The 16,867-nt window shown below is 35.5% G+C and overlaps 4 protein-coding genes across 4 annotated transcripts; 2 read left to right on the top strand and 2 right to left on the bottom strand.

Moving 5' to 3' along the window:
- The first annotated feature begins 415 nt into the window (after nt 1-415).
- On the top strand, nt 416-5,905 carry LOC126686661 (nuclear pore complex protein NUP62). Its single transcript, XM_050380805.2, has 9 exons — nt 416-2,251; nt 2,903-2,990; nt 3,202-3,280; nt 3,536-3,658; nt 3,921-3,998; nt 4,750-4,853; nt 5,173-5,260; nt 5,342-5,440; nt 5,538-5,905. The coding sequence occupies exons 1-9, from the start codon at nt 505-507 to the stop codon at nt 5,628-5,630; spliced, it is 2,499 nt and encodes an 832-aa protein (XP_050236762.1). The 5' UTR covers nt 416-504; the 3' UTR covers nt 5,631-5,905.
- On the bottom strand, nt 5,870-7,027 carry LOC126686662 (uncharacterized). Its single transcript, XM_050380806.2, has 4 exons — nt 6,635-7,027; nt 6,431-6,536; nt 6,251-6,347; nt 5,870-6,142 (listed from the first exon to the last, which is right to left on the bottom strand). The coding sequence occupies exons 1-4, from the start codon at nt 6,925-6,927 to the stop codon at nt 5,874-5,876; spliced, it is 765 nt and encodes a 254-aa protein (XP_050236763.1). The 5' UTR covers nt 6,928-7,027; the 3' UTR covers nt 5,870-5,873.
- Nucleotides 7,028-9,638: 2,611 nt separating this feature from the next.
- On the top strand, nt 9,639-11,553 carry LOC126653436 (cell number regulator 6). Its single transcript, XM_050347332.2, has 5 exons — nt 9,639-9,730; nt 9,815-9,926; nt 10,047-10,161; nt 10,235-10,500; nt 11,176-11,553. The coding sequence occupies exons 2-5, from the start codon at nt 9,816-9,818 to the stop codon at nt 11,410-11,412; spliced, it is 729 nt and encodes a 242-aa protein (XP_050203289.1). The 5' UTR covers nt 9,639-9,730; nt 9,815; the 3' UTR covers nt 11,413-11,553.
- A 555-nt stretch (nt 11,554-12,108) lies between these two features.
- LOC126653435 (3-hydroxyisobutyryl-CoA hydrolase-like protein 1, mitochondrial) lies at nt 12,109-16,762 on the bottom strand. The gene is made up of 15 exons (XM_050347331.2): nt 16,278-16,762; nt 15,814-16,083; nt 15,608-15,688; nt 15,439-15,507; nt 15,269-15,332; nt 15,063-15,142; nt 14,436-14,519; nt 14,027-14,111; nt 13,754-13,839; nt 13,541-13,662; nt 13,349-13,409; nt 12,892-12,990; nt 12,707-12,808; nt 12,590-12,631; nt 12,109-12,403 (listed from the first exon to the last, which is right to left on the bottom strand). Exons 2-15 carry the CDS (start codon nt 15,955-15,957, stop codon nt 12,284-12,286), a joined length of 1,239 nt encoding a protein of 412 aa, XP_050203288.1. The 5' UTR covers nt 15,958-16,083; nt 16,278-16,762; the 3' UTR covers nt 12,109-12,283.
- Between the last annotated feature and the right edge of the window lie 105 nt (nt 16,763-16,867).

The raw sequence follows: 16,867 nt of genomic DNA, 5'->3' as shown, positions 1-16,867 counted from the left end.
ATTTTTATGTTTCGTTTGTACCCCAAAAGTAAAAATTTTGATAATTTAATTAATTTAAAGATAAAAATATTAAAAACAAGATACATAAATGATTAACATTAACGTTTTATTAGAGTATAGGTTAATAATTTAAACTTTTTTTCAAAAGAAAATAGGTCAATTCAACTCATTAGGGTAGAGATGAAACATAAAAATCAAAAATAGGGTACAATTGAAAATTTTCCTAGGTCATGGTATAAATGAAAAAAAGTTACAAGGTGGGTGGTTTTTAAGTAATTAGGCCTAAATAAATTATATACAGTTTGTATTTTATTTAATTAACAATTTACTATTTATAAATAAATAAACTTTAGAGTATAACTTAACAATAAAGGTAAAATAGAGTGATCATTTTGGTATATTATTTGTCCCCGCCGTTCAAGTAGTGTTTCCACTTTTCACTACTAAAAACCCTCAATTTTAAAAAACCAGAGAAAAATCCCTCCTCCTGTAAAATTTTCAAAAATGTCAGGCTTCAATTTCGCATCATCTTCTTCCAATCAATCATCCTCATCTCCTTTTTCATCTTTCGGATCCTCAGCTCCTTCATTCGGATCCACAACAGCTGGTTCCGGTTTTTCATTCGGATCCTCCCCTGCAAACCCTAGCTTCCCATCATCTTCCCCCGCTCCATCATTTTCCTTTAATCCTTCCTCCACCTCTAACCCTAGCTCTTCCGCCCCTGCATTTGGTTTTGGAGTTTCCTCATCCGCCGCTTCTACCCCATCCGCCTTCTCCTTTGGTTCCGCTCCGACTTCATCCGCTTCTACTACTCCATCTCTCTTTAACTCCGCCGCCTCATCGCCATGGGGAGCCACCGCGACGGCTGCTTCCTCTGCTAGCTCCTCCTCAAATTTATTTGGAGCAATTTCATCATCTACTACTACTAATAATACTCCTACTCCTACGCCTTCCTTGTTTGGAAATTTGTCTTCATCTGCCGCAAGTTCTCCATCGCCATTATTTGCTTCAGCGGCGGCTACCACACCGGCATTTGGAACAACCGCTTCTTCACCCTTATTTGGAACACCTTCATCGGCAGCAGCTACCGCTCCTTCGCCGCTGTTTGGCTCTGCTTCAGCGGCGGCTACCATACCGGCATTTGGAACAACCGCTTCTTCACCCCTATTTGGAACACCTTCATCGGCAGCAGCTAGCGCTCCTTCTCCGCTATTTGGCTCTGCTTCAGCGGCGGCTACCACACCGGCATTTGGAACAACCGCTTCTTCACCCCTATTTGGAACAGCATCCACCGCTCCTTCGTCGCTCTTTGGCTCTACTTCAGCTGCCGTAGGCAGTACTGCCCCATCCTTGTTTGGAACGGCTTTATCCGCACCGAGTTCAACCCCGTCCTTGTTTGGAACGACTTCAGCCGCAGCGAGTTCTGCCCCGTCCTTGTTTGGAGCAACAACAGGTTCGTCTCCATCTCCGTCACCGTTTGGTCCTTCTGCTGCTGCTAGTTCAGTTTCATCCCTGTTTGGATCATCTGCCCCTGTTTCAAATACGGCTTCGTCCTCTGGCGCTCCTTCGCCGCTGTTTGGTTCTACTGCTACTGCTAGTTCATTTAATATGCTTAACTTTTCAAATACGGCGCCGTCTTCTACTTCAACTCCTTCATTCTCCTCTAATTTATTTTCGTCTTCAAGCTCATCATCAGGATTTTCCTTAACAAAAACCACTCCAGCTATAACATCAACTTCAGCTCCTTCTTTAACACAATCTTTATCCACTACAACTTCGAGCAATTTCTCTCTCGGGACGCTATCTGCTGCGAATTCAGCGACTACTTCAAGCTTCTCATTTGGATCTCAACCTTCATTCAGCTTAAGCAATGCAGCTTCCTCCACCACAGCTACTGCAAAACCGACATCTCCGTCGCCATTGTTTTCTACCGTTACGACCACAAGTGCTTTAACTCAAGCTGCAAGTACTCCTGCGGCAGCTGCTTCAACTTCTTCCGCTACTACATCTTCGACTTTTACTTTACCTGCATTTGGCGTTAGTTCGTCTTCTACGACAACTACTACAGCCACTACTACTGCTCCTTCTGGAACTACAAGTTCCTTTACCGGATTTGGCACTGCCAATGCTGCTGCTCCATCTGGGAGTTCTAGCTCTTTTACAGGATTTTCCTTGTCAACAGCAAAAACACCGACGACCACACTTGCTTTAACATCACAAGCTCAACCTACCACTGCTACATCATTATTCAGTAAGTGTGCTTTCCTCCTGCTTTAGGTATTCTATTATTATCAGATGGTTGTTAACTTGTTATATGCATTCTTGTTACACTATCAAAATTATATTAGATGTCTGACCTGTTAATGTTGGAATATGTAAGTGAAATATTCCGTTCCTGCACCTTTGTATGTATTGTACTAGAACTGGTGATTATTTTTGCATTGATGTTTAACCTTTGGATGAGACTTGAGGGAATTTGATGAAATAATTTTCTAGGTTGTTGTTGATGAAAGAGCACAGAAGCTTTTTGTTGATCATGTGCCAACTTAAGAATTATGATTTTTTTAGCTTTCAAAACCATTAGAATCTTTTATCATCACTCATGTATTGTTGAACCTTGAGTGTGATGATGCATTGAGTTGACACATGGTTGATGACATTGGTTCTTACTAGCTAGTGACTTTCCATTACTAACAAAACGAGCAGACAGCTCATCCCTTGTATTTTTATGGAACAGCTCATGGTCTTGGATTATTTACTGCTCAATGCCATTTTTTCTTCATATGCATCTGTCTTTTCAAGTACTTCATATATGTGATTTGTAAATTTATTTTTCTTATTGGTTTCTCTTGGGATTATATTGCATTTAAGATTTAAGTTCTCACAAATACCATATCTGCAGGTGTCCCTGCTTCAACTTCTGCAGCTGCTACAACTGCCAAATCAAGTACCACTGCAGGTCCAACTCTTGCTGTGTCTTCTAGTAGTGGGTTTGTATACTCTTTCTTCCACTTGTCGCCACTTCTCTCAGAATTTTTTAGATAAATGCTCTTCATTTGTTTTCTTTTTAAAAGTTTAATTACTTATCAAGTTGGCTTTTGATTCTTCTATGTGATGCTGCATTTTATGTAAATTTCAGTGAAATAACTGACTGACCATGTAGTTTATTAATGGTAGAGAATTTTCTGGTTTATCCTATAGGACAAGTTCAGGGGTTAGTGCTGCTGTATCTGCTACACCAAAATTACCATCTGAGATTACAGGGAAGACTGTTGAGGAGGTATCTCTTGGTCTCTGTTACCCATATATATATATACACATTATTTTTATATTTTTTGTTCCTGTGTTTTCCCATACTTTGTGCCTTTTCTTTGGTTTATGAATGCAATAATTTTGCACACATTTTAACTGGCTTATATAGAAGATACAAGTGTTGGTTACTCGGCTTCCCTAGAAGAGCTATACCTTCTTCCTCTTGCCTTCTGTCACTCTGATCATTCATTTTAAACTTACATGTGGTTTCTTCTGTTTCAAGATCATCAAAGAATGGAATGCTGAGCTGCAAGAGCGTACTGGGAAATTCAGGAAGCAAGCTGCTGCAATAGCTGAATGGGATAAGAGAATCTTGGTCAATCGTGATGTTCTTCTTAGGCTGGAGGTAACTATTCTTTTATTTAAGATTTAATTTTAGTATTGTTATTTGCCTTGCACATCTTATGATAGCATGTAGTATATTTACGTGCGGCTTGGGGTTCTTATCCTTTCTTGCTCGTCTTATGGCATATTTCATCACAATCATGAAAAGGTTCTTTTTTGCTATGGATAAGTATATCCATGCTCACCTTGTTGAATGTAGCAGTCAAGTTTTCATGTTATAGTGACCTCTTTTATTTTATGATCTATTACTAAAATTTTCTCAGATTGAAGTAGCAAAAGTAGTTGAGACGCAAGCTAACTTTGAACGACAGTTGGAGTTAATTGAGACCCACCAACAAGAGGTATTTTAGCATATCATCTTCTTTGCATGTTTTTATTCTCAAAATATCTTTATTATATCATTTGTTTAAGTTATATTATGATAGTTGTTATTGCATTTCTTTCGATGCTGATAGAAGTAGGACTTGTCAGTTCTTGTCGATGTGAAATTTGTATTGTTGTGGAGCTACTCCCTAGACTATTTTTCGTACATGACTCAGGACTGTCAGTTTATAAAAATCTTTGGTGATAGGCAAGTGCACCCTCCTGTGATGCATTTCTTCTGTTTTAGCTTACCCATAACTACAATGATCAGTCTGCAAATTTCACTTAAAAGTTTTGTCTAATTTTGTTGAATGAAATTGGTCTTATTATACATAAAATTGCAGACCCTGTGGTCAACGGCCAGCCTAGTCTCTGCACGGCCTTGGCAGAAATGTAAACATTCAGTTCAATCATCTGAAATTAGAAAAGGGTATTGTTGTGACGTAAATCTGTCCCAGAAACCTCATTTGTAATGATATCTTCTCCTCTCCTTGAAGTAAATACACGGTGAAGATACATACTCAAATCATCAAGTGTGCAAAGAAAGGCTTTAAAAAGTTAACTTTTGTTGCTTGGGCATCATCAGAATCTTATTCATGTCTACTCATCTCTTCCATGTTTTGAAAATTTTCAACCACCATTAAAGCATCTAAGTAACACACATGTCAAACATTGATCTCTGTATGATCTTTTATGGATGGTTCTACTTAAATTTATTTGTGGTGTTAGGTTGATAAGGCTTTGCAGAGTATGGAAGAGGAAGCTGAACGTATATACAAGGATGAGCGAGTAATGCTTCTTGATGATGAAGCTGCATCAACACGAGATGCTATGTAAGATCTTGTTTTTTCCTTTACATTTTCTGTTTTGCACAGGCATGCATTTTTCGGTCCTGATAGTTGTAGTCCTACTCCTAGCCTGATTAATCTCACTTAGGTAGTTATTGATTGAATCAGTTAGATAAGACTTGATTAGTGTATTTTATGTCAAATTTGGGAGCTGAAATGACTGTGTGATAACTAATAAGAGTATCATATTTGCTCTCATTGTGTAATTTATGTTGTGAGAAATGCTAATTTTGCAATAAGGTGTTTCTTTTTTCTTACTGTGCATCTTTTGGTGAACTTCGTCTCTCCTTTGTTTTGCTTTCAGGTATGAACAGGCTGAACTTATAGAAAGGGAATTAGAGCAGATGACCGAACATATCAAATCAGTTATCGACACTCTGAATGCTAGCCAGGTTATAGTTCATTCTGTATATAATGCAAGGTCTTTGAGGATGTTATTATAATAGATGAGGCTTACCTCTTGATTTTTTCAGGGCGGTGAACTTGATACAATTGATAGGATGACTCCATTGGATGTGGTTGTTCGAATCTTAAACAATCAATTAAGTTCTTTGGTGTGGATTGACGAAAAGGTCAGTATCTCACTTTTAAGGTCATTTGGGTATTGCATAAGAACTGTGATATTCGCAATCATGCCTAGCTCACCGATCCCTTGTTGTTCTTAATTAGGCCGAGGAATTCTCATCACGTATTCAAAAGCTTGCTACTCAAGGATCTGCAGCAGATCGGGAGCTGATGGGTCCAAAATTTTGGTTATCTTAATTTTGGCTATGCAAATTTTTGCCCGTATAAATCCCTTCAGCTATTTTTATTACTTCTTACAGAAAGAGATGCACATTTAAAGTGCATACGGATGATGTAGTTCCTTGATGAACTACTTGTGCAACAGCAGTAATGGAAAAGAGAGAATTATTGATCAGCTTGTGAAGATTTAATTTTGTCTCATGTAATACTAGCTTCCTACAAATGTATAAGAGCATAAAAACATTTTGACAAAGTGATAAATCAAATCCTGAGAAGCCTTGCCATAACCACAATCATGAGTATTACAACTGAGAGAAACAATGATGATCCAATTTTGTCATCTACATCCTTTCTCCTATTTGCTGCAGGTGTTCTCTTCTTCTCCGGAGATTTGAAAATCTCATTCATCAATGACTGAAATTTCAGTACAAGTTCAGAAAATGTAGAGTTGGTAATGCTCAGAATCCAATCCAATATACAGGTAACAGCATCCCTTTCTTGATTACTGCCTTGAATCCTACAATTTTCAGCTGCAAATAGATCAAGAATGATGTCAAAAAAAAAAGTGTGCGACTAATTGTATCCATCGAAATCTTCATGAAAAGAAAATTCCCGAGCTCAATATTGGGGCACTAAACCTAGACAGAGGAGCGATCCTCGAATCTGCCGCAGCGTCTGATTGTTGAGAATAGCATTCCATACAGCTTTATCAGACGATAGTGAGACCACCAGCTTCTGCATACATTTTTCTAATCCACAATTTACACACAACAAAAAGAAAAATTTCACTGCAATTGATAGGAATTTGAAAGAAGCACCTTAATTACAGGGTCAGTTTGCAGCAAACGAAAAGCATCCTCAACTCTAACATATGTATCCAACACTTGCAACACACCACACGAAGAAAATCCCTTCATAACAAACCTGTTAGAAGCAGCAATTTACAAGAATTATGTCCATTAAAAATCAAGAACCAGAGATTAATAAAGAAAAATGGAACAATAAATAATCAAAAAACTCACTTTTCAAGAGCAGCTACGGCAGTTTCAACTTCAAATTGAGATGGAACAGAACCAAAAACATCATTATACAAAAACCTAACAGTACTTGCTCTCTTATCTTCTTCTTTGCCATGAGCGCAGCAAGTTTCACAGGAAGATTGTGCAACAGTAAGAGGTGATGTGTTGTTATTAATGGAGACTGGAAAATTAATTGTAGAAGATGAAGAAGAAGGACACAGAGTGTGGAGCACCGCCGCGGATGAATTTTTAATTTGAGTCATCGGAAGATCCATATAAGTAGCTCTTCCGCCCATTTTTCAGAATTTTCTTCTCTGCAAAAATGTTCAGTTGTTCTTGTTAGTGTTATAAGAATTAGTTAAGGAGAATAATATATAGGTAAGAATAGACAATTTTTTTACTTTTAAAATAGACATTTTTTTTAATATATATGCACTTGATTGTCATTTTATACAAATCTATACCTTGAATATGTCCGTGGAAGAAGCTCCTTCATGAATAAGGAGCTTCTTCGATAAGTTGTGCTCTTTTTGAAGTGCCATGTCATCAAAATCTTTTTTGTGATCTGTTGTTTTTGAATTGGCTTTGTCACATGTGGCACTTGTCCACATCTTTTAGCATGATTTTACGCCGTTGTCCCTGTAAAAAAACATTAATTTTTTGTTGTGTTGGGGAGAAAAAAACCTTTCAGCTCGTGTAGCGGTTGTGCCATGTCATTTTCACAACAAGACATAAACATTTGTGATAAGTTTTTTAATTATTATTATACTTTTGTCATTAAATATATTTAAGTTGATAAATTTTTCGCTGGTTTGTTGCACAAATGACTTGGCAAAATCGTTGAGTTGTATATTTATTGTTGATTTTATTAGAAAGAAAGTGCAAAAAATGACCCTAATATGAGCCCCCGTTTCACATATAACCTTAATGAATTTTGAAGGCCAAAGAAGATATTAATATTGCCAAAACCCGTAATTTAAGTTTTAAGTTTTTATTGTTCTAAATTGCTACCGTTCGTTTAACAAATTATTTACGCTTTGGTGTTCTAATTTGTTAAACGAATGTGTATTTGGATGACTCAATAGTAGCCGTGAAGTCCATTTTTATTTCTTTTGCTTAAGAATGATTCATCATCTTCAAGAGATGACCTTTCTTCTTATATATTTATATATTGCTATCTTTGGCAAAAAAAAAAAAACCTCTTTAAAAACAGTTGTGAATAGAAATTTATAACAGAAGGATCGATCAAAACCTAAATTATTATTATCATCCACAAATTATTAAACATGCTATCAGTAATAGATATATTTGTTATTTTCTTATATATAATTGAAGAGGAAAAACGCTTGTTAAAGAAATGTAACTCACGATATCAGTAAAATGTTATCTAACACATACTGTCTGAGGGGTCTTTTTAGGATTACTTTATTTTTTATAAACTAAACTTTATTTGGTGCATTCATTAACGTTTCATTCAATGGTAAAATGAACAAAAAAATATGCTAAAAACAAAGTAATTGAAGCCTTTTCCACCATTTAAGTTATAGCGCATTGGATTTATTTAAAGATGTCACCATGTATAAGTTTCTATATTTATTTTGAATAGGCCTAATCACTCAAAAACCCCTCACCTTTAAACTTTTTTTCAATTCCACCCCGACGTTGAAAATTTGTCAATTTTACCCACTTTTGAATTTTCCGTTTTCAATTGTACCCCAATATTTTAATTTTTGTTAATTTTTTTACTTAAATGATAAAATCATTCAATTAATTAAGTCTAAACATGAAATTAAATTCTTTTCTATTCAAAAAAGTACAAATAAGTCCTTTATTTTTAAAAACTAACTAAAAACCATAATCAAATTAACACTAATTTAAATTCTTAATTAATTTAACTAAATTTAAATAAATTTTAAAAATATACAATTAATATATGCGAGACATGGAGAATGTTTTAAACAAATTTCCAAACGCAAAAGACTTTAATTTAATTTTTCAAGGTACAATTGAAACACAAAAATACAAAATAGGGTAAAATTGACAAATTTTCAACGTCAGGGTATGATTGAAAAGGGGCTAAAAGGTCGGGTTTTTTTAAGACATTAGGCCTTTTGAATATCATGAAGTATATATAATAACTCGAATATAAAGAAACTACATCATTAAGGTATGAAGCAAATTTCAAAAATCACTTCCGATCACCTAATATGGAAGTTCGAAAATCACTTTAATGACCTAGGCTTTTTGTATAAGAATAAATTAAAAATTGTTTCGCCAAATCAGAACATACATCTCTACTCGGGTTGCATTTCTAAAAAACAAAATAGCATCCTTTGCATTCGACTCGATAATCACATTAGTAGACCCTTTGATGCCAATTTTCAGCAAGCCACGATGGATAAGTTAGTTATACTATATCTGTAAAATTAACAAACAAAATAGATAAATAAAAGGCCTAATTACTTAAAAAAACCCTCACCTTATAACATTTTTTCGTTTATACTCTGACCTAGGAAAAAGTTCATCTGTACTTTTTTTTTGATTTTTCATTTTCGTCTCTAACCTAAACAGCTAATTTGAGCTCTTTTCATTTAGAAAAATATTCAAAATAGTCCTTTATAGTTAGCTTATATTCTAATTAAATATTAATATTATTAATCATTTATAATATTTTCATCCTTTAATTAATATAATTGTCAAAAAATTTAATTTTAGGGTAGAGATGAAAACAAAAAATCAAAAAAAAGGTACAAATGAACTTTTTCCTAGCTGAGGGTATAAACGAAAAAATGTTAAAAGATGGGGTTTTTTTAAGTAATTAGGCCTAAATAAAATGAATAATTAAATGGACCGTTCTCATAATCGCCAAACGCCACGACTCTATCTCAAAAATTGGCGGTTTCAGATTAAAGAGTAAAAATAAAAAAAATGAGTTTCAATTGTTCAAAATCTGAAAATAGGAAAAATAAAAGTAGAAAGTGAGTGCTTATGAGTTTGAGATCCGTATTTTTACTTGCCTGATCAAAACAAATCTTCACTATTCATCACTGGATCAATCTCCTTCTCCAATTAATCCACCATTATTACATTTCCTTCAAGGTTTGTGAATCATTTTTATGTAACGCCTGCATTGCAAAATTTGTGAACTAACGATTAATTTTTAATATTTGAATAATGAATCAGAATGGCAGATGGAAATGCGCAATCTAGATACGTAAAATTGACGAGAGAAGATCAATCATCCATGGAAGACATCGTTACCGGCGAACTTAATCAGCCTATTCAAGTTCCTGAGGTTTCTGTTTCGAATATCGAAAAAAAAAATTGTAGTCTAATTAGTCAGATTTTTTTTTATTATTATTATTATTGATTTTAAAGTGTTTAAGATATATTTATTTTGTTTGGATTGGAACAGTTAAATGTTCATAGGTGTGTTGAATGTCGACAAATTTTACCTGAAACGTATGAGCCTCCTTCTGATGAAGAATGGACTACTGGAATTTGTTCGTGTCTTGATGATATTGATAGTTGTAAGTATTTTTTTTTTGTAAATATATTGTTTGTTGAACCAGGGCGATATGATGAATGTGTGTTGTTTTGAAGGTCGAACTGGACTAGTGTGCCCGTGTATGTTGTTTGGACGGAATGTTGAGACGCTGAGAGAAGATATTCCGTGGACGAATGCTTGTGTTTGTCATGCTATGTGTGTTGAAGGTGGACTTGCACTTGCTGCTGCTACTGCATTCTTCCACGGTATTGATCCTAAGACCTCTTTTCTCATTTGTGAGGGTCTGTTTTTTGCTTGGTGGATGTGCGGGATTTACACTGGTCTTTTTCGACAATCCTTGCAGAAGAAATATCATCTCAAGGTAAATTCTCTATTCTTTTCATGCCTTGCTCAAACCAGGTTAAGTTGTCATAAACGGACTAAACAAGTTCATGTGCAAACCCGCTTCACGACATGTTTAAAGCCATGACATTGTTCTGTTATAATATAAACAGAGTTTAAGCCGTGTTGTAAAATTGACTCGTTTATGACACGAACACATCTTAAGTTGTGTCATAAACGGATTGCGGATTGACTCGTTCATGAGACAAGCATCATGTCATAAATGAATTGACTTGTTCATGATATGAACACGTTTTAAACTGTGTCATGAAACAAGTATGAACACAAACACGTTTAACCTTAATCAGAGCCGATTTTGTTTTTCATATTTTAGGCGTATTGTTTGCATGTCATATGCAACCTTGTTTACTGTTATCAATTTATTTTTCTCAATTAGTACTGGGTATGCTTTTTCTCTGAACTGTTCCATCTTTAAGTAATCACATATGTGCGTTTAGCATCAATTCTCAAAATCAACCAGGTTTTCTTTTATCTTATGTATCAAAAACTTTGAGCCAGTTTTTGTTCGCTAGTCACTGTTGCTCCAGATGTGCGTGCCATTAGGACTCGACATTTAAGCTGCAAATTCACCCCGAAGGTTTGATCATATATGGTGGTTGCTAGAAGCTAACTCTGTGTTCCGTGCGTATTGCAGGACTCACCATGCGATCCATGTCTGGTGCATTGTTGTTTGCATTGGTGTGCCTTGTGCCAGGAGCATAGGGAGATGAAGAGCCGTCTATCTGACAATTCTGCTATGCAGATGACTGTTGTTAACCCTCCACCCGTTCAGCAGATGAACTCTGACGAGAATTCATCTGCATCGCCCGCGACGGATGCTCAATCTTCTAGAGACGGTGAACGCACCAATTTAGAGATACAGCGTGTGTAGTCTGTAATAATCGATGGTTTGCGAAATTGGATATTATAAAGAGTGGAGTTCATTTCTTTATTATTTTTTCCTACGGGTGGGCCTCTGAACTGGGGCAACTTACTCAGGATTCAATTATAAATAACAATGACAGCATTTTCAGTTGGTTTGTTGTGTGATCAGCTGCTAATCTCTTTTGTTCTCTTAACAACAATGAACGATGAACACTTTGCCACATAACTACTGTTTTAGCATTGCAACAGTGTATTCATATTTTATTGTTACTAATGCATGAGTGTGGAGATCACGTATATTGTGGCCAAATGTTCAACCACCAGTTCAACTGTTTAAATAAGAAATGAATATATATCTATACAACAAATTTACATGTTATAACTAATAAATTAATGAATAATCTAGTTTATTGATCACACTTTAAATAAAATTACAAAATCAATTCTGGTTCAAAGAGATTAAACCAATTTTCTAATTTTTAGAAAGAATCAAACTGGATTGACCTCCGAATTCTGGTTGAACCGGCTAAATTGGCCAGTCTAGTTTTGGTTCTTAAAACACCCATAGGTAAAAGGTTTAGACAATTGTAAAATTCCTGAAAAAGGTCATCAATTCTTTGACCAAAAAAAAAAAGTTCATCAGTAGAGGGGCCCATGCTTCAGCAATTTCAACTTTTATGAATTGGCTAATTGGAGAAGTGAATTTAAAAAATCAACAGAGATTACTATCAAAAACATGTAACACAATGATTCCAGAAAAAATGATGGTTATTTTTTTTTATTAGTTCTTTGCACATGCCTAAACATCTGTTTACCTGGTAAATAAATTTCCTAGCATTTGCCAGTTGCATGTACCTATTCCTAAAGAAGACAGCCAGCTATGTGAATGCTTCTCGCTGTTTCGTCGGAAGCTCTAGATCAGACTCCGTTTCACTAAGAGGAGAGAAATATTGTTCCACCATGTCTTCTGATACTTGTTCCAAGCTTGGAGGGTTCCACTGCATATTTCAGAACAAATAACAATGCAACTACTGTCAACACTCTATTATGCAAACCTTACTTCTACATTCTACCTTTAAATATTAATGAAGTAAGCTTTTATCTAGACATCAAATGCCATCTTCTAAAAATATCATGTTATCCCCCTTCTTGAAGATTGAAAAAGTAACTCAGGCAGCTCATACCTTTGGTGCCAAGTCTTTTTCCACCATTCGAGCACGAACACCCTGAGAAGGAATCAACAAAGCAAAATGAAGTAGCAAAGATAATAATTAGCTTTCAATAGTTAGAAACTACCATACCTCACAAAAGTCATTAGAGATCTGTTTGGATATTCCTTGTAAGGACATTCGGTATTCACGAACCAAACACTGATCAAGTGTTTGAAATCTACCTTCTTGTATCTAGAACAGTCAACAGTGATGAGTTAGATCATGACGACATGAGCTAAACTAAGAATTTAGAAACATGAGCAGGCGGTACTCACAGATTTTAAGGACACCTTCAAGCTCAGTGGTGATGCTTCTTTCAGTCTTCTTAGTGTGGAATTGCAAAATGCATCGTTAGTTCCAGAAGCCTCGCTTTCCTGAGAAAATTTGTTATCTCAGTGGACTGCGTGTTTATGAGGCTAGGGCAAGAAGCTTAATTACTAATTTGGTGAAGCTTCTAAAATAACAGTTACAACGCAGGATAGTAGAAAATATTTAAAAATTGTCAATCCATTTCAAAGGCCCCCAGAGAAATTTAATCAATGGTCAGATAAGTTGACAAAATCTAAACAGCTCATGGCAAAGTTATGCGGTAAAAGAAAGTCATTGTTGTAAATAGGCATCTCCTGAAGTAGATGACATTGGAGGAAAAATATTCACTTTGTTACCCTCTTACTGCTGTCAATTTTGATAACGAAAATGCTATAGGAATTAGGATATAAGATGTGCACTTACCAAAGCATCAAATATTTCTTCAACAGTGTCATGGCTAAAACATTTATCAATAGTTTCAATCCTGAGAGATAAGAAAAGATAATAATAAGATATTTGACTTAGCTTTTTAAGGAGGAAAAATGAGAGCATTTTTGTTTGCGTTCTGGAAGTATAAATTTCAAATTGATAGTTATTTCCTGGAGTAAAACAAACCTATGAATTGCACTCATCTTATCTGGATTAACAACGTAACCATATTTTTCTAAAGTTGTTTCAATGACAGAAGGATCATCGGTAATGAGTTCCCCAAGATGATGATCAATTAATTGAAGCCTCTGCGAACAAAAGAAAAAGATAGATAGGTGTTATATAAATAAGAAAGAAAAATAAAGAAGAAACATGTACAAAGGGTCCATTAATATTAACTTCACTATATGTATAGTGTGTAGCTAGGCCACAAGCAATCATTTCTGCTCCATTGAGGGTTTCTCCAGTTAAAGCCAAGTATTCTCCTACAAACAAAATTCCACTTATCAAAATCGTACTAAAGCAAACTGATGAGAAATCCTGCTCCTTAAAATGTTAAGATCTATCCGGAACACACCCTTCATATTAACTCTTACAAAGGATATTCACATTTGTTCTGCTAAATTAAGTCCTTCGAGGCGAAGAAAAATGAAAAGTAAAAGAAAAGCAAACCTAAATGACCAGGTAAATGGGAGAGGTGGAAGGATGCGCCAGCATCAGGATGGAATCCAATAAGAGACTCAGGGGTAGCAAAAAGCTAAAAAGAAAAGGTCAGGTTAGACGCATCAAGATCAACAAAAGGAAATCATAGAGAAACTCAAAACAGAAATAATGCAACATAGTTTACCCTGGATAATCCCTAGAGAGGGGAACAGGTGACCTTTTATGTTCCCTTACTGATTTTAATACAAGTAATGGAAATTCATGCAGTAAAATTATAGATGCGAGTAACCTTATAAAACTTTGCAGCTTTTTAAAAGCAAGAGGGAAAAATAACACAGAGATCCATCAAGCATTTTTTTGAAAGCAAACAACTACTCAGGGTAAAAAAGATAACAGTAGGTTATCCTATTTTTCTTACAGTTTTATCAGTTGCAACCCGAAATGTGCCAGGTATTGAAACTCCAGCACCACCACCCATAGTGATGCCATTCAAAATAGCCACCTAAAAAGAGTCAAAAATAATTGTGGTAAATAGTTAATTTTATGAAAACATCAAAAATAGCCACCTATATGGATATTATGAGAGAACTGGTTCAGAATTAACGAGTATCACTTCCTGTCAACTGATTGTGCGTTTTACCGATGCAGGTATTCTATAAAGTATAAAGGTTACTGTCCTTAATTTTTTGAAAATACAAAAACAGAAAATATTTTGTATATAAGAGGATCAGTAAAATAAATATTTATGAGCCCTTTGTTACACAAGGTTAAAATCTAAAATACACTGTTGCAAGTGGAGAGCAAATGTCATCAGCATGAATACATCAAATTTCAGAGTATGCACACAAAAGAGTACAGGGCGCTGTTAGAGAGAGCCTAAGCAATCAACATACAAGTTGAATACACTGTACAAATCATCAGTATTCTGGAAAAATATCATACAAGAAAATTATAATGCAAAAATGAAATGCTGCACTTTTTGATGGTATACTATAGCGCTACTAATCTGCTAGGTGATAACAATTAGAGAGCTGGCGATACTCACATGTGGCTTCATATATGTACCTAGAATGTAAATGAAAGTATATAGCGTGCGAAAAAATTCCTTACAGTCATCCAGCCTCCCTGCAGTAAACAAAATCAAACAGCATGCTAGCTTACAACAATATGTCAATAACTTAAGACCATAAATGAACTAATGTGTCCGAACATGCAATTGGCTGAACTGAAACAAAAGTTTAATACGTGTACCTTGTTTGATCAAGTTATAAAGAGTAACAATGTCGCCACCCGCACAAAAGGACCTCCCACTACCCTTCACATATATAAACAATAACTATCCCTTAAAAACAAAGTTACAGAGAGCACAGGTTCAATTATTTAAACAATGACTAAGCAATTAACTGAAAGCTGAAAGATACCTTCATCGTCACAAAACCGATATCCGGATCATCTTCCCACAATTTATACAATTTCAGCAGTCTAGCGCCCTAAATAATCATTATTATATCAAAAAAACTCATAATTAAATAAGCAATCCATACATTAAGCAAGAAATTAATGAAAAAACAAATTCAAATGAGAATTCACCATATTAGTATTGAGAGCATTAAGTGCAGAAGGTCTATTGAGAACAGCGGTTCTTGAGTAAGCTTTACCTTCAACTAATACCTGCATCAGTTGATAATTTTAACAATACCATTACTCAATGTTCTAATTAAAACTAATTTAACACAAAACAAAAATTAATTAAATGTAATTAGCTACTAAATTAATTAGAGGAACAGAAAATAAACTTGATTATCGAGATCATCATCGTCAATAGATTCACTGCTTGGAATAGAGGAGAGGTTTCTGTAGTGACGATGAGCGAAGAAACCAGCACGGTTTATTTTACTGCGTCTGACGAGTAAAGATGCCGCTGCCTTTAATCCTTGCATTTTCTTTAGTTTCAGCTTACAGATTCTTCGTCGCCTATACTGACAGTATAATCAGGTTCTGTAGTACTTTTTTGGCCAAACACATATTTGGATCCCTGCACTTGTCCTCTTTTCCAACTTAGATCCCTACACTCAAAAACACCCATAATAAGTCCCTACAGTATCCAAAACGGCTAAAATAAATCCTTCTGACTAGGCGAGTTAACAGACAGCAAACAGGCACCAAACAGACGTTAAGTGATATACAAATCAATATTACAAATCACTAATTTTTGAATGAAAGCAAAATAAAATTATATAGGATGGAGGAAGTCCACTACTGCCGTCTTCCCTCCCTCCGCCTGCTGTTTCCGTCGAACGTCGTCAGCTCCCTTTGAACGACGAACGGCGCCGGCGGAATGACGAACGAAGCCTGCCCTTTTGAACGACGAATGGCGCCGGATCAACGAGAAAACGTCGTCTTCTGCTCTGCCAGACGCCGCCTACTCAACGCCGAACACCGTACACCGCCTGATGCTCCTACCTCAAGTCGATGCTGCTTCTGCCTCACGCTGATGCTGCTCCTGCCGGGCCTTGAAAGCCACGAACATCGCCAGAGCAAAAATGAAACAAAATTAAAATTAAGAAATCGGGTGCACTAATTAATACCTCTGTTTGTTGTTATAAGTAGAGTTAAGTTTTTGTTTACATTTTCTTCAATTCATTGGTGAATTTGGGTTTAATTTATTTATGGTAATTAGTTAGTTAGTACTCAATTATCTAGGTTGGGTTGAGAATTGAACTTCCTGGGTTGAGGGCGGCGGGTGGAGCAGTAAGAATTAGGGTAGAATTAAGTTGGGAGCAGGTTGGCTTTAATCATTATTAAATGTTAATTAGTGTTTTTTTATAATTTGATTCAATACATAAAATA

The sequence above is a fragment of the Mercurialis annua genome, linkage group LG6 (assembly GCF_937616625.2).
Source record: "Mercurialis annua linkage group LG6, ddMerAnnu1.2, whole genome shotgun sequence".
NCBI lineage: Eukaryota > Viridiplantae > Streptophyta > Magnoliopsida > Malpighiales > Euphorbiaceae > Mercurialis > Mercurialis annua.
Note: the sequence above shows the minus strand (reverse complement) of the source record. Positions and strands in the feature narration are given on the sequence as shown.

Bases quoted from the DNA above. Each gene is read 5' to 3' on its own strand.
- LOC126686662 (XM_050380806.2), bottom strand. From the start codon at position 6,927: ATGGGCGGAAGAGCTACTTATATGGATCTTCCGATGACTCAAATTAAA. The intron at 6,537-6,634 runs GTGAGTTTTTTG...TGCTTCTAACAG, and splicing joins GCCGTAGCTGCTCTTGAAAA to GTTTGTTATGAAGGGATTTT. The intron at 6,348-6,430 runs GTGCTTCTTTCA...AAATGTATGCAG, and splicing joins AAACTGACCCTGTAATTAAG to AAGCTGGTGGTCTCACTATC.
- LOC126653435 (XM_050347331.2), bottom strand. From the start codon at position 15,957: ATGCAAGGATTAAAGGCAGCGGCATCTTTACTCGTCAGACGCAGTAAA. The intron at 15,689-15,813 runs GTTTATTTTCTG...CAACTGATGCAG, and splicing joins ATGATGATCTCGATAATCAA to GTATTAGTTGAAGGTAAAGC. The intron at 12,632-12,706 runs GTATGGTAGTTT...ATTCCTTCTCAG, and splicing joins TCTCTAATGACTTTTGTGAG to GGTGTTCGTGCTCGAATGGT.
- LOC126653436 (XM_050347332.2), top strand. From the start codon at position 9,816: ATGGCAGATGGAAATGCGCAATCTAGATACGTAAAATTGACGAGAGAA. The intron at 9,927-10,046 runs GTTTCTGTTTCG...GGATTGGAACAG, and splicing joins AGCCTATTCAAGTTCCTGAG to TTAAATGTTCATAGGTGTGT. The intron at 10,501-11,175 runs GTAAATTCTCTA...TGCGTATTGCAG, and splicing joins AGAAGAAATATCATCTCAAG to GACTCACCATGCGATCCATG.
- LOC126686661 (XM_050380805.2), top strand. From the start codon at position 505: ATGTCAGGCTTCAATTTCGCATCATCTTCTTCCAATCAATCATCCTCA. The intron at 2,991-3,201 runs GTTTGTATACTC...TTTATCCTATAG, and splicing joins GCTGTGTCTTCTAGTAGTGG to GACAAGTTCAGGGGTTAGTG. The intron at 5,441-5,537 runs GTCAGTATCTCA...GTTCTTAATTAG, and splicing joins TGGTGTGGATTGACGAAAAG to GCCGAGGAATTCTCATCACG.